Source organism: Xenia sp. Carnegie-2017, unplaced genomic scaffold (assembly GCF_021976095.1).
Source record: "Xenia sp. Carnegie-2017 unplaced genomic scaffold, XeniaSp_v1 HiC_scaffold_45, whole genome shotgun sequence".
In the NCBI taxonomy this organism is placed as follows: Eukaryota; Metazoa; Cnidaria; class Anthozoa; order Malacalcyonacea; family Xeniidae; genus Xenia; species Xenia sp. Carnegie-2017.
The window spans coordinates 452,023-466,997 of NW_025813510.1; the positions used below are offsets into that span (position 1 = coordinate 452,023).

The 14,975-nt window shown below is 37.8% G+C and overlaps 1 protein-coding gene and 1 long non-coding RNA gene across 2 annotated transcripts; both read left to right on the plus strand.

The window, feature by feature from the left end:
• Positions 1 to 3,263: 3,263 nt before the first annotated feature.
• On the plus strand, positions 3,264 to 4,468 carry LOC124456294. Its single transcript, XR_006952205.1, has 3 exons — positions 3,264 to 3,318; positions 3,931 to 3,986; positions 4,283 to 4,468. It is a non-coding gene; the product is annotated as an uncharacterized LOC124456294 (long non-coding RNA).
• Positions 4,469 to 9,086: 4,618 nt separating this feature from the next.
• On the plus strand, positions 9,087 to 14,729 carry LOC124456335. The gene is made up of 6 exons (XM_047006807.1): positions 9,087 to 10,192; positions 10,237 to 10,882; positions 10,960 to 11,196; positions 11,537 to 13,333; positions 14,041 to 14,286; positions 14,544 to 14,729. The coding sequence occupies exons 1-6, from the start codon at positions 9,087 to 9,089 to the stop codon at positions 14,727 to 14,729; spliced, it is 4,218 nt and encodes a 1,405-aa protein (XP_046862763.1).
• Positions 14,730 to 14,975: the final 246 nt, after the last annotated feature.

Here is a 14,975-nt window from a genome sequence, read left to right on the forward strand (position 1 = left end):
TGAAAAAAAACGTAAGGAAAATGTGTTGTTTTTATGCAAAAACGATGCCCAAAAATACGTTTGTATTGCTCTAAAACGCTGAAAATGGCATTTTCAAGGCTCTGAAATTCTAAATTTGTCAGGGGAGAATGCCTCAGACCGCCCCAGGTGCGGAGCGCCTCCAACGTTTTATGACTGATGTTTGAAAAATCATAGATCCGCCTGGTGCAACTGTCTTTCTTGAATAGATGGGTAAATCTTAGTTAAAATGTCTAAATAGGACTGAGAAAAAGTTTGCTTACCCCTACGACTTAAGTCGACTGGAAATATATTATAAGTAGGTATGTAATTTTTTTGAGTTGTTTTGGTAGGATTGATTTTGGGTGTCTTAGAAGGTATTATGATATTCTGATAAATCTACTGAGAACTTATGAAGAGAAAATAATTTCTCGTTGAATATATGATCTCTTAAATTAAAGTGCATTGGTTTCTCTGACTTAACTCTTTTCTTATTGCTGCATGAAGGCAAACTGTTTAAAGAATTATGATGTAGGTGAAGATATATAGCAAGTTGTATAATTGTTATTGTACAGTTATTATTTACAATAATATTGCCTTGTGTAATGTATGTCATGAAGAACGTATTAATTCTCAAAAATGCTAACCTTCTTGCACTATTTTCTCTTGTGTCGTTTACAAATTACAGTTACCTATACTAATTTTTTCTAGGTTTAAACAACTTGACAAACTTTCAAATTTTACATTATACCTTTGAATTTTTCTTTTTGTCTTTTTCTAAAAACATCAGTGAATGACTTATAAATCAAGTCTATCTAAAATAGTATTTTGCACAAAGAAACTATACATAATTGGAAAAGTCTCATGTTGAAGACAGATGTCGATTCTTTTACTAGATTGCTATTCTTAGTCTTTTAAATAATTTATAGTAATTCTTCAAAAGACACAAAAAGTTTTGCCATCAATTTTTGCTTCTTCTACATTCAACTTCATTGCAACCAATGCATTTTATGTGAATTTTGAATCACCTGGAATTGAAAAAAGTACGGATTTTGTCAGATGATGCATTACTATATTTAATGTTTCATGCATGTTGTCATAAGCTTTTCTTGAGTAAAAATTTCAAGGTAGGAACATAATTTGGCACATTATTGAACAAAATAGTTTTTCATCTTGGTTTTGATGTTTTAACCTGTTTATTATAACAAAAAATTCATTTACAGAAACACCAGATGGCATTTATAAAACTGTTAGCATTAAGAAAACCTTTACACACCATCATCATGATTGTCCATAATCTGTCAAATTGTACATGCGACCTGTTTAATACAAGTATTTTCTATAGTACGACATGTGCCAAAGAGCTCATTAACTAATGATGCACTGCATTTGATTTCAATACAACTCTGTTCTTATTATTTGCTTCGTATTTTCAAAAAACTATTATAAAAAATCCCCCATTTCTTGGAAGTAAACTCAGTTGAAACAAGGAGTTTTAAGATATGCATATCTTGATAAGAATTGGTTGCTTAGCCTCGTCTAGCAAGCAATTAAGTAAAGAACAAATAAGACTGGGTGAACATAACTTAATTATAAATTAGGAGTGAAAACATTCCCAAAATATATAGCATCACACTTCAAGTATTGACTTAAAAACAAAACACTGAACACTTTAGATGGTAAACAATCTTACGTTGCTACCGGTGTCATGAAATGTTTCCTTTCCTGGCATTACTTCAGCATCCGTACACCACACAAGTTTGCAGCATGTTTTATAGATAAAATTTCTAAAAAGTGTTTGTGCTTGGCATTGATATTTTTTATAATCGCAACTGTGGTTGTCAAATCCGGTTGGGCGAAAATAAATTTATTTTATGAGCCCCGCGTCTTTCCGCTGATTTTGACAACCAAATTCCGCCATGTTTTTGACCACGGGCCGCACGCTAATAATTTATAGCAATTTGTTATATGTTTGTAAATGATGATCGTCCAGGTTAATAAAGTCCTGACAAGGACTGTTGGCATGACTACCCCTAAGGTTGTCGAAACGTCAGTCAACAACAACAAAAACAGTCCTTCTCAGGACTTTATTAACATGGACGATCATCATTTACAAACATATAACGATACTCCCGGATTCAAACCATTTACATTATTATAGCAATTTGGTTGACATGTTCCCTGCAGGTCTTATATAATTTAACGTAACAAACACAATGCAAAGTTTCGCGCGAGCTCCACGCAGACTAAGTATATTTGTATTCAGCAACACATAGATCTGGTAGGTCTAGATCGCTGACGAGCCGCCATATTGTGGGACATTCATGATAAATCCAAGATGGCGCGGGAACCGGGCAAAAACATAGAGTTACTCTAGTGCAATTGATGTTTTTCGCAATTTACTTCTTCCCATTGTTTTCAAACTCTTCCGATCAAGTTTTATTGGAAACAAATCATTAATGCAAGTGTTTTGAAGCCATATTGGACAGTTACTATTAAAATACGGGCGAAAATATCACTTTCGAAATATTGTGTAAATTTGTCGTTTGGTTGTCTCGAGTCGTTCGTTCACTAAAATAAACAGATTTTGTCAGCTTTAGCTCCCATACTGGTTTGTTGCGCATTGAAATATATCATATTGATTTGCAAGCAATGTTAGATATTGTTGCCTACTTTTAGTACTATAAAGATTTGCCACGCGAAAAGACTAATTTCAGATATACATAATGCATACAATTGATTTAATTTTATCTGTAACTAGAAAATTTTAAAACGCTATGATGCCGTTATGAAATGTTATTACTGAAATTCAACTCTACATAATTTATGGTCTTACTAAAAGTTTTTGTTAATCGTACTTATGCATAGGATGCATGCTAAGTATCTTTATGGACGATGTTTTACTGTTCATACTGCATGGTCTAAACATGCAAAAATTTGCAGAAAATATATGACTATAATTTCAATATCAGTCGGTAATTTTGGATAGTTCAAAACAAACATGCATGAAAGTAAAATTGAGTTGATAGCAAAACTGTCATACAGTTGTCCTTCAAAGATAATATAAATGCAAATTTGTGCAACTTTTTCAAACGAAAGCTTTAATAAGTAAGTGTGATTTATATATTGACCACCCAGAGTGTTTAATTAACAGGTACTAAATTTTTCACTACTATAGTTGAAATTAATCAACAACAAATAGCAATAATTGCAATTGCTGAAGATAAGCTCAGGTGTTCATTACATATACAACTATTATTCTTGAAGACGCGTTCGATGTTTGTCTAAGGAAAAGCAGATTCATGCCCACAAACTTGACAGGTATAAATCTAACTTGTAACTTTTTGATATCATACGATGTTTTTTTGATGTTCGGAATAAAAGGGTGTGCTTATTTGTTTAAGTTTTGCCGACAAGCGATAACTAGTTACTTGTAGAACTACGATGTTGGCTTTTTCATTGTCATTCAGTGTTTAATGTTTGTTTTATTGCATACAAATCAGTAATTTTCAATGAAGAGGCCCTTCCTTCGTTCATTTTGTACGATGATTATTGTGTTACATTGACGAAATATTCATTTGCTTTAAATTCTGATTCTTTTGAAACGTTTTATATCATTCTTTGTCAATGGTTTGACGACAAAACGAATTAGAAACCGTAATATTTTTACTGTTTTCATATTTTTAAAATGTCCAAAGTTTCATTACTCTAAGCCAGGTAACTTTAAACCTTTGAAGTCGTTGCATTTCACAAACATATAACGCTGGGAAACACCACCACATTTGCATGAAATCAAAAAAAGGGAGCATTAAGATGTGCAGAAGGTGACAGGCTTGCGTGCAATTAACAATGTACTATATGCCTATTTCACCCAGCGATAATGAAACATTCGTCTGAAGAAAAATATTAAATTTTTGTTTTTAATTATTGTAGGGCAACTGCTGCAAAAGGATAACGTTAGTCAGATGTAATATGTAAAGAAGGAGCTTGTAAGTTGTTTCAAAAACCATAAGTGAAATTTTGAAAAATGCATGCACAATTTATGGGACATTTTCAGAACACCCTATCCAGTTAACAGCTGGCAATGAACAGAACACATAAATGAAACAAGCAAAGGTTGATTTCATGTGAAATTATGGCGATTTAGTTTCATTAACTGTCCAGGGCAAATACAACTTATGTCAAAACGCCACATGCCCCTTATAATTGATATGAAATTATATGCCACATGCCCCTTATATATGATATGAAATAAATATTCATGATGGAAAGAATTCGTCTATAGAGAGCCTTCTCACACGTTTGGTTGTTTTGATGTTCCCATGGCACTCGTAGACACTCGCAAGCGGCCAAAGAGAAAGTCGAAAAGTTAAAAATTACAAATGGAAGAACGTATATTAAAGCAGTAATCTATTCACTATAAACAGCTTATTATGATGTATCGAGTAGAGCAGCCCTCTGAGGAAGTGTAAAGATTTAAAAACAAACTAAAACAACACTCTTTCAAGATTCATGCAAATTTGTGAAAGTACACTGTATACTTTATAAGTTTAAAGACTTTGTTGTGTATACTTTATACACAACAAAGTACCATACCTTGCATCTTTCATTCTTGCAATGATCAAGTTAATCGACTCTTTTTGCAGGCATGTAATCACAATTAATTTTGTTCTTACTATAGTCATTATTTAAGTATAAACAATTAAAATTTATTAGGATTAGTAATATATAGCTTTAAGACTAGGCTTTTACAAGATCAAACAATTTTTGCGATTGTTGGCGAAGGAGAAAAGTGTGGCAGAAGATTTGCTTCATGAACTTCATGCCTATATAAAGTAAAACAGCAAGACGTGTTCGATCTTGTCGAAGAGTTAATTGAAGCTTATAAGAAAGTCGGTGACGAAAAAATGTCGCGAAAAACTAGCAAGAACTTAAGATTGTAACAAAAGAAAAAAATCACGACGCCGTTACAGAAAAGTCGTATGTACTAATTGGTAAACCGCAGAGCCCAAGTGCAGTTGTAATGTATGAGCTGCCGGCATCAAACGTGGAAATTGATGAGTCCGATCGGGGACTATTCAAGCGCTCGATAGGTGATAGTGAAAGACGGGCGTGGGAAGACAGTCCTGTTCCAATTAGCAGTGCCAAACAAAATTTAGTGCTCTAAGTATAAATATATAATCGCCCAACATAAAAATTTTAATATGGCCATGGACATGATTACTTAGAATTCACTTTCCGCCTGGCACATTCGTTGTCACAATATTAAAATTTAGAGAGTTTGCAAGTGCCCAAGTTTGATGGCGATAAATCAAAGTTTGCAGGTTTTTGGGGGGCCGTTTCAGCGAATGTGGACGAAACAAGAACCCTATCAAAACACAAGATGTTATAACTGAAAGCTTATCCTGAGGATAGTGCAGCGGAAGCTATCGCCAAATTGGGATATTCGGACGAAGCTTATGAAGATGCGAGAAGGACATTAATTCGAAAGTTTTATGATGAAAGTAGTGCATCGTACATCAGGGAAGAAGTAGCTGAGGTTCTTGGTATTTCAGCTCCACATGAACGAGTTATTGTTCAGGTTTTAGATGAAAATGTCGAGAACTTTGATACAATGCCTGTGGATTTGATTTTGGAGAGCAGTGATGGTTATGTTGAAGTCTCGTTTCGACTATTTGAACAGGGGCGGATCTAGGCCATGGCGAAAGTGGCTTGAGCCACGGTCAGAATTCTGCCACTTAAGTTTTTCCAGGGTTGACTTTTTCATGATTAAAAATTTTGCTCAAATACAGCAAAATTCGATCAAAAGCAAAAATTGAATGAATTTTGTAATTTTTTGTCAAAAATTTGTGTTAACAGAACAAAAACTTCAAATTAAACGTCTTGTTAAAATAGTATTATCATCCAGTTAAACTCTGAACTGTAAAATCACCGAAAGCGTCTCGAATCTTGCCGAATACGCCATGAATATGCTCGGAATATGTTCGTAAATTCGAGCCTGCAATCTCAGAATGAAGAGCCACGGTCAGCGTTCAAAAAATTTCGCAATAGTTGCTAAATATAGTAACCTTTAGCCACGGTGCAGCGTTGCAAGCCAATCACAGGGAACGTTTTGGTCATGTGCGCCACGGTGAGCCACGGTGAATGTATTTTGATTGCGCAATAAATACAAGTCATATGAAATTGCTCGATTCTTGTCGACTTGAAAAACGCTACTTCTAGTTCTTCTCAGCGATTAGGATCAACGGAAACTTCTAAAAAGATCGATGTTCTTGAAAGGCTCGTCCAAACCTTTCAGCAAGAGAACGCTTGCGAAATTATTTCTGGTGAATTGTCTAACTTGAGACAACACTGTGTTAAAATAATCAACGAGGAAAGGCTTCGTCGTATAAATTCTACTGGCGATATTATGCTACGAACTTGTTCATTTTCAAAACTGCAGTTCCCTGAAAGCCAAATTGAAAGATCAGGACCCAATGTCCCTGTTAGGTAAGAATTTACATGTATTGGGGTATTAATTTATATTTTTATTTACGTTTGACATCTTGGCCTGAAATATATGATCAATCCGTTAATTTTCAGCTATTCATATTTAGTGTATCATGTAAAATATATGTCTAAAGCTGTCATTATTTTGCATACTCAGTCTGTCTAATGTACTGCCTACATAATTTAATTGTTACTGTCTGTTAAATAAAACGTTTTACTTCAATATTAGTCAAAGCTAGTCTTTTTAAAATTTAACCCAATCAATAATGTATTATCCTTGTATTCCTGGCATTTTATGTTATCCCCTGGTTAAAGAAACTAACATATAATTTTGAATAACTGTTACTTTCTTTCGCGATTTATATAGAATATTGATGCTATAGTAGATGGAATCAATAAGTCGTCTGAATCCTGTTCGACATGCCTAGACTAGTTCCAAATCTTAGACTACCTGCCTGTGACTTTGACTTTATCATGATGTTACCAAATTAACACAAAGACAAAATAACTTTCTAAATTTCAATATTATTAGTCTATCTTTAACAGTATTGGTTACCCTTATTTATTCTAATGTCAGAGTCAGTCTAGCAGATTTGTTTCCAGGTATAGCTTGGTATAACAAAGCAGCCATTGATACTTAAATACTAATTTTTCTTTTAGTACTTTAGCCAATGGGAATTTTCTGTTCAATGCATGTTTTATTGCATTAGTTGGGAATGAGACTCTCTCTATTTACTTGAGATTCCTAACTAGTGTTGAAATGTTTGAGAATGCAAAATACTATTCTACCCATCCTCTCATCGAGTCCCAGCATAAAATGGTGCGTTCACTTCACTTAAAAATGCCTTTGCCATGTGTATATGCGATGCAGCTCTAACCTCTTTAGAAAATGCGAATGAAATTGCAGCTGTTTTACAAGAAGCGGTGGAAAGAGCGAATAATTACACCTTTTCACCCTTAATGTGTATGTTTGCTTTGTCCACAGTAATCCAGTGTGCTATTCAGTCATACTACCCAATTACTAATGATGCTGAAGTGAAAGGAAATTGGGATTCGTTGGCTAAAATGTTCAATTGTACAATATATCCAAGAGATTTTGTTGATGGGAGTGCAATTGACTATGTCCATATCTTTCGTTGTGCTGCGATGCCACCTTCTTATTTGGTAGATCAAAAAATCCCATCCACCAAAAATCATTCTGTTACTTTGTTTTTAGAGGACCACCTTTGAACATTGCTTTTATTAATCTTGCTATCTTTACCATTGTTGGATAAACATCTTTGTCGCTGTTGGAAGAAGATCACCTTTGAACATTGTTTTTATTAATCTTGCCAACTTTACGATTATTGGATAAACATCTTTGCTGTTGTTGGAAGAAGATCACCTTTGAACATTGCTTTTATTAATCTTGCAATCTTTACGATTGTTGGATAAATATCTTTGCTGTTGTTGGAAGAAAACCACCTTTGAACATTGCTTTTATTGGTCTTGCCATCTTTATGGCTGTTACAAAAGGCATCCTCGCTGCTTTTCGAAAAAGACCATTTTATGGGGCAACAAAGATGGGGAATTATTTTTCTGTAGTGAACTGTCTTTTGGTTATTCACTGCAAAAATAACATGCTTCATCTTTCTCTCACTCCTGTGGCAACAATCCTGTGATTACAGAAAGGTACGGAAACTGCGTTGATTTTACATCAGACACCACAAGATAAGTAAAATTTTTATCCGAACAGAATTAAAAAATTGGCGATATTAGAATTTTTTTTAGATGAGATTATAACTAAAATGGACATCAAATAGACATCAAAAAAGTTGTCGTGTATATTAAATGTGTATTGGCAATAGTGCTTTTACGAAATTATCGAAACTAAAATATTGTTATATTCTACATTAAAAATGCAGGAATTTGCTTTTCCGAGAGTCTAGATTTCAAAATTTTCTGGGAGAGCATGCCCCCAGACCCCCTTAGCGTTGGCTCGCGCTGAAGTCGCTCGCTACGTCACAGGGCCACGGTCAGCCCAGAAGCTGGATTCGCCCCTGTTGCATGCATGTCAACCTAAGATAACTGGGCGATAATTTATAAAGTAGTGGTGTTGTATAATTTAGGATATTTCATTTATATTTTTTATTGCATGCCAGATTTTTTAAGTTCCCATGCAGAGTTTTATGTGTGCCAAAATTATAATTAAAAATTAGGGTGTATGTACTTAACACTTCCTAAGTATTTTCTCTCTTAATTAATTCATGTTGTAGTAGTGCACGTAAGTCACGAAATGTAAACATATAAATAGACTCAAATTTGTAATAGTCGGAGAGATTGTGTAGATTGCTCATTGCTAATAAACTCCATAAAACAAACCGAATCAGAGTGCAGATCAATTTTCTGGACGAACTCAGTGAATTCTGCGACAAGTGGTCCTTCGAGCCGGATAGTATGGAGGAGTTAGCAAGAAAGAAAAGAGTACGAGCAGGTCATTGCGGTTACCTGACGAAAGTTGTGGCGTCGGCAGCAGGCTTAGTCGACGCATTCGATGAACGAAGAAATGACGCGGAACAGCAACGCGACAAAATCTTGGAGACAGTCGCTATGCTCCAAAAATGGATGAAGACATCCTTAACTTGATTGCTGGGGACGAAGAAGCGTCAGAACTTGACATTGTCAGCGAAGTCGAGGAAGCTGGAAGAATAAGTTCTGAAGCAAAGTCGATGGCGAGGAAGCTTCGCCAAAAGATTGACGGCAATTGCGCTTCGGAAAATAGAATGAACAGTTCGTTAAGGTCTGACGGAGGAGCGTCGGTGACCAATAGAACAGTTTGCGCAAAATTGCCAAAGCTGCACGTTAAGCGGTTCAATGGAAATGTTTGCGAATGGCAGGAGTTTTGGGATTCCTTCGAAAGCGCCATTCACGGAAATGGAAGTTTGTCCGACGTTGACAAATTCAATTATCTTCGGGGACTCTTAGGCGAACCAGCGAAGTCATGTATCGCGGGATATTCTTTGACTTCGGCGAACTACAACGCTGCAATAGACGCGTTGAAGGAACGCTATGGGAAGCCAGAATCGGTCCAACGAGCGCACATGCAAAAACTTTTGAACTTAGATAGAGTGAAAGATCCGAGAGATATTACGTCTCTTCGTCACTTGTGTGATAGTGTCGAAGCACATCATCGAGGTTTGGATGCATTGGGAGTGGACAGCGCTACGTATTCATCAATCGTGGTACCTTACGTTTTGAACTTGATACCGGAATCGATTCGATTGTTGATCACGAGAGGCGAAAACTTCCATCAGTGGGATATGGACGATATGTTAAGAGCGTTAAAGTGCGAAGTTGAGCTGCGAGAAGAGCATCGAGTTCAGAGAGAGCAACGAGAACGGCATGGTGATCCTGAGAAGTCGTCAAATGGAGCCAGGCGGAACGATACGAAAACAGCAAGCGCCCTCCTGACAAAATCGGGACCGGTTCGTTGCGCATTCTGCCTGGGATGTCATCGGCATGAAGAATGTGAGAAGATCAAGTCAATTGAGGAACGTAAGAATATTATTAAGAAATACGGTCGTTGTTATATTTGTTTGGAAAAGGGCCACATGGCTCGTGACTGTGACAACAATATTAAATGTAGTATATGTAAGAAGAATCACCACAAGGCTCTGTGTGATTCGGGAAAGGAAAGTAAGCCCCAGGGAACTGTTGGACAAGGGAGGTTGGGAATGTAGATGCCAATAGTAGTAATACTCTATTTGTAAGTCCTAAGAATAGTTGTGAAAAAGCAGGATGCAATGTTGCTTTGCAAACTGCACAAGCAAAACTGGTTGGTAGTAAGTCGGGACGAGTAAGGGTTTTGTTGGATTCTGGGAGTCAGAGATCATTTGTTACTGAAAGGACGGCTAAAGCGTTGGGATGTAAAGTCGTTCGTGAAGAAAATCTGAGAATAGGAACGTTTGGGAAAAGGGCTTTAGAGAACGAGTTGAGAAGGGTTGTGCGATTGGATTTGAGTTCGTTGTCGGGTGGTGAAGTCGTATCTATCGAGGCATATGTTGTACCAGAAATATCAGTAATTAGTAATCAACATTTGGAGGTGGTTCGAAATAACTTTGAACATTTGAAGGGGTTGTGGTTGTCTGATGTTTGTAAGGTAAATGAGGAATTGGAGGTAAACGTACTCGTGGGTGCGGATTACTTGTGGTCGTTGCAGAAAGGTCGTATTATGCGAGGGAAGCAGGGGGAGCCTGTGGCTATCGAGACGGTGCTTGGATGGGTAGTTTCAGGGCCGGTTGGAAGCACGGATAAGAATCAACCCGCCACTGCTCAGGTAAATTTTTGCTCCGCTAATAAAACTTGTATCAACGTAGAAAACTTTTGGGATTTAGAAAGCCTAGGAATTAAGGACAAAGTAAGTGATGTGCATGAATCGGTCATAAACGATCTTAGTTTTGACGGTACGCGTTATTCAGTGGGGTTGCCCTGGAGGAGGGTCACGATCCTTTACCTACTAACTATGACTTAAGTCTTAAGAGAATGAAGGGACAAATCAGACGACTAGGTAAGAACCCAGAATTACTGAAGGAATATGACACTATCATTAAGGCCCAAGAAGAGTTAGGCATCATAGAGAGGGTAGGAAAAGATAGTGTGATTAATTCTCATGCCAAAATACATTACATGCCTCATCAAGCTGTCGTGCGAAAGGATGCCAAGACAACAAAGGTTAGAGTGGTTTATGACGCAAGCGCTAAAGTACTCAAGTCAAGTGTCTCTTTGAATGATTGTTTGCATATCGGACCTTCACTTAATCCACTTTTGTTTGATATTCTGCTTAGGTTCCGTGAGCAAAGAATAGCGCTAATAGCGGACATAGAGAAGGCCTTCCTAAACATTGAAGTGCACGAAAGGGATCGAGATAGCCTAAGGTTTTTGTGGGTAGATGATGTACTGCGCAACAATTTGAATCTTGTAGTTTACCGTTTTGTAGAGTCGTATTTGGGGTGAATTCGTCACCATTTTGCTTAATTCGACGTTAAGGCATCATATTAGCAAATATTTACAGTGCGATAGGGAATTTTCAGAAAAAAAAAGCTTTTACGTGGACGATCTTGCCAGCGGTGAATCTAGTACAGAGCGAGCGTATCAGCTATATCGTAAGGCCAACGAACGCATGAATGAAGGCGGATTTAAGTTACGCAAATGGCGGACTAATGATAGTGCGTTAAGATCGCAAATTGAAGAAGATGTGCGTGACGTGGAAAGTAGTTGCGTTGATGAGCAAACGTATGCGAAAACCACGCTTGCTCAAGTACAGGGTCAATTTGGTAAAGTATTAGGGTTGGAATGGGATAGCGTCGGGGACGTAATAATATTCGATTTCGAAAATTTGAGTGCGAAAGCGGAAAACACGGAACCGACGAAGAGAAATGTGTTGAGTCTGTTAGCTTGTATCTTCGATCCATTAGGGCTCTTGAGTCCTACGATTGTTAAAGCTAAAATTCTCTTTCAAGATATTTGTTACAGTGGCGTGGATTGGGACGATACATTGCCTAAAAGTGTGAAAGAGAAGTGGGAGAAGTGGTTGAGAGATCTAAAGGAGGTAAAGAGTGTTTCAATAGGCAGGTACTCGAGCGGCGTGACTGACACATCTGGCTCAGAATCAAAGCAGAGATATTTTTTGCATGGATTTGGGGATGCGTCAAAGCGAGCTTATTGTGCGGTTGTGTATCTAGTAGTTTTGAACGGTAACGATGTTCGTGTTAAGTTGATTGCCAGCAAAACAAGAGTAGCCCCGATGAAAGAACTTAGTATTCCGCGGTTAGAATTAATGGCAGCTAGAATATTGGCTCATTTAATGTCTGCAGTCAGGAAAGCGTTAGAGTCAGAGTATAATTTTGAGGGCGTTAAGTATTGGACTGATAGTATGACTGTTTTGTATTGGATAGTCAACTCAGGCAATTGGAAGCAATTTGTTCAGCATAGAGTTGACGAAATATTAAGGCTTAGTTCAAAAACAGAGTGGAGTCATTGTCCAGGTAAGGAAAACCCTGCAGATTTAGGGTCGCGAGGGGTCTTGATGACTGAGTTAAAGAACGCGGAGGTTTGGTGGTCAGGACCGTCTTGGTTGCGGGGTAGTCCAAGGCATTATCCTATGGTGAAGGAGATAGTTCCCACAGTAGACAGCAAGGTTGAAGAGAAAAGGTCATTTGTTGTTAACCTAATCATAAGCGCAAGGTCATTGTTTGGAATTGGCAATGTCATTAGCATAAGTAAATACAGCACACTTACACGGCTGTTAAGAGTTACTGCGTGGGTGAAGAGATTCGTCTATAATTTGAAACAAAAAAAACTAGGATTAGAAATTTTTACCGGACCAATAAAAGCGAGCGAAATGAATGATGGAGAATGCGAGTGGATAAAGTCAGCCCAGCTAGAGTTACGAGAGCAACCCGAGTTTAAGCAGTTAGAAAGACAGTACGGACTGATAGAAATGAACGGGATACTGCATTGTACGGGAAGATTGGGTGAATCAGATTTGGAGGCAGAAGCTAGAGAGCCGATTGTTTTGCCTAGGAGACAGTATTTCACAGAGCTAGTGATTAGGCAGTGTCATGAATCTGTTATGCATGGGGGAGTTCGGAGCACGTTGGCGCAACTGAGGTCGAAGTATTGGGTACCCAAGGGCAGACAGGAAGTTAAGAGAGTGAGCGGTGGATGTGTAGCTTGTAAACGATGGAACAGTAAGCCGTGTACACAAATAAAGCAAGCAGCGTTACCAGAGTTTAGGGTTAGGAGAGCCGCACCATTTGAAAATTCAGGCGTAGATTTTGCAGGACCTTTGTACGTAAAACAAAGGCAAGTATGAGCAAGGTGTACATTGCGCTGTTCACCTGCTGTGTGACACGCGCGGTTCACTTAGAGTTAGTGCACGATTTGAGTGCAGCGACATTTCTGCGCTGTTTAAGAAGATTTTTTGCAAGGTTTGGAACACCGAAACTTATTGTTTCTGACAACGCCAAAACATTTAAAGCCGCAAAAAAGACGTTGCGCGACTTATTTCAATGCGAAGAAGTAGATAATTGCCTTAGCGCTAAGAACATTGAGTGGCGATTTAACCTAGAGAGGGCCCCATGGTGGGGAGGGTTTTTCGAAAGGATGATAGGGCTAGTGAAAGTCTGTTTAAGGAAAGTTTTGGGCAATGCAAAACTTACTTTCGACGAACTGACAACTGTTCTAGCTGAAGTTGAAGCTAAATTGAATTCTAGACCCTTAACGTATGAGTACGAGGAAGTGAATAGTGAAGTACTTACTCCTGCACATTTAGTCTATGGTAGGCGCATCGTGACATTACCCGATAGCAAGGACTCAAAATTAATGATTTAGGACAAGATTCGACTAGAACAAACACTAGGACACGATTCAAACATTTAAGTACCATACTGGAGCATTTTGGAGCAGGTGGAAACGGGAGTATCTCACGAATCTTCGGGAATTTCATAAGGTTGGGATGGCAGACAAACAGTCGGCGATAATTAAGCCAGGGATGTGGTCATTGTGTTTGAGCAGGGTAAGGGGGAGTGGAAGACAGGTGTGATTCAGGAATTGATTTGTGGCAAGGATAAGGTCGTTCGTGGTGCAAGGGTTTGCGTGATGACAAACGGTCGTCGCCAGGTGTTGAATAGAGCGATTCAGCATTTATATCCAGTTGAGGTTAAAGACGAGAGTAAGGTTGAAGGGGTTGTTAAGGAGGATATAGTTAGCGGATGTAAGGAGAAGACTAAGAGAAAGGCGGCTTTGGACGCCAGGTGGAAGGTTAGGGCGATGCTTGACTCCTGAGTGAGTCAAGGGGGGGAGAGTGTTGTATAATTTAGGATATTTCATTTATATTTTTTATTGCATGCCAGATTTTTTAAGTTCCCATGCAGAGTTTTATGTGTGCCAAAATTATAATTAAAAATTAGGGTGTATGTACTTAACACTTCCTAAGTATTTTCTCTCTTAATTCATGTTGTAGTAGTGCACGTAAGTCACGAAATGTAAACATATAAATAGACTCAAATTTGTAATAGTCGGAGAGATTGTGTAGATTGTTCATTGCTAATAAACTCCATAAAACAAACCGAATCAGAGTGCAGATCAATTTTCTGGACGAACTCAGTGAATTCTGCGACAAGTGGATTGGAAAATTATCAAAAGCGATAGCTCCATTTAGAAATATGCGACTTCTCGAAGGCAACAGAACATCCACTGGTTGATTTTCTCGGTGGTCAGGAAAAAATTGATTTCCATTATGCTAGATGTGACGTGAGAAATAAACCATGCAGATGAAGCGATAGCACGATTGGGTACGTTAGGATGGTCATGAATTGTTAATCCAGAAGGGAAATTGCTTGTTTGTAAATAACCTTGTTTGAAGATCTTAACGAAACGTTAAAGAGATTTTGGCCAGTTGAATGAGTAAACCCCGTAAAGGAACATTGTGTGAAGTCACAAGAGGAAAA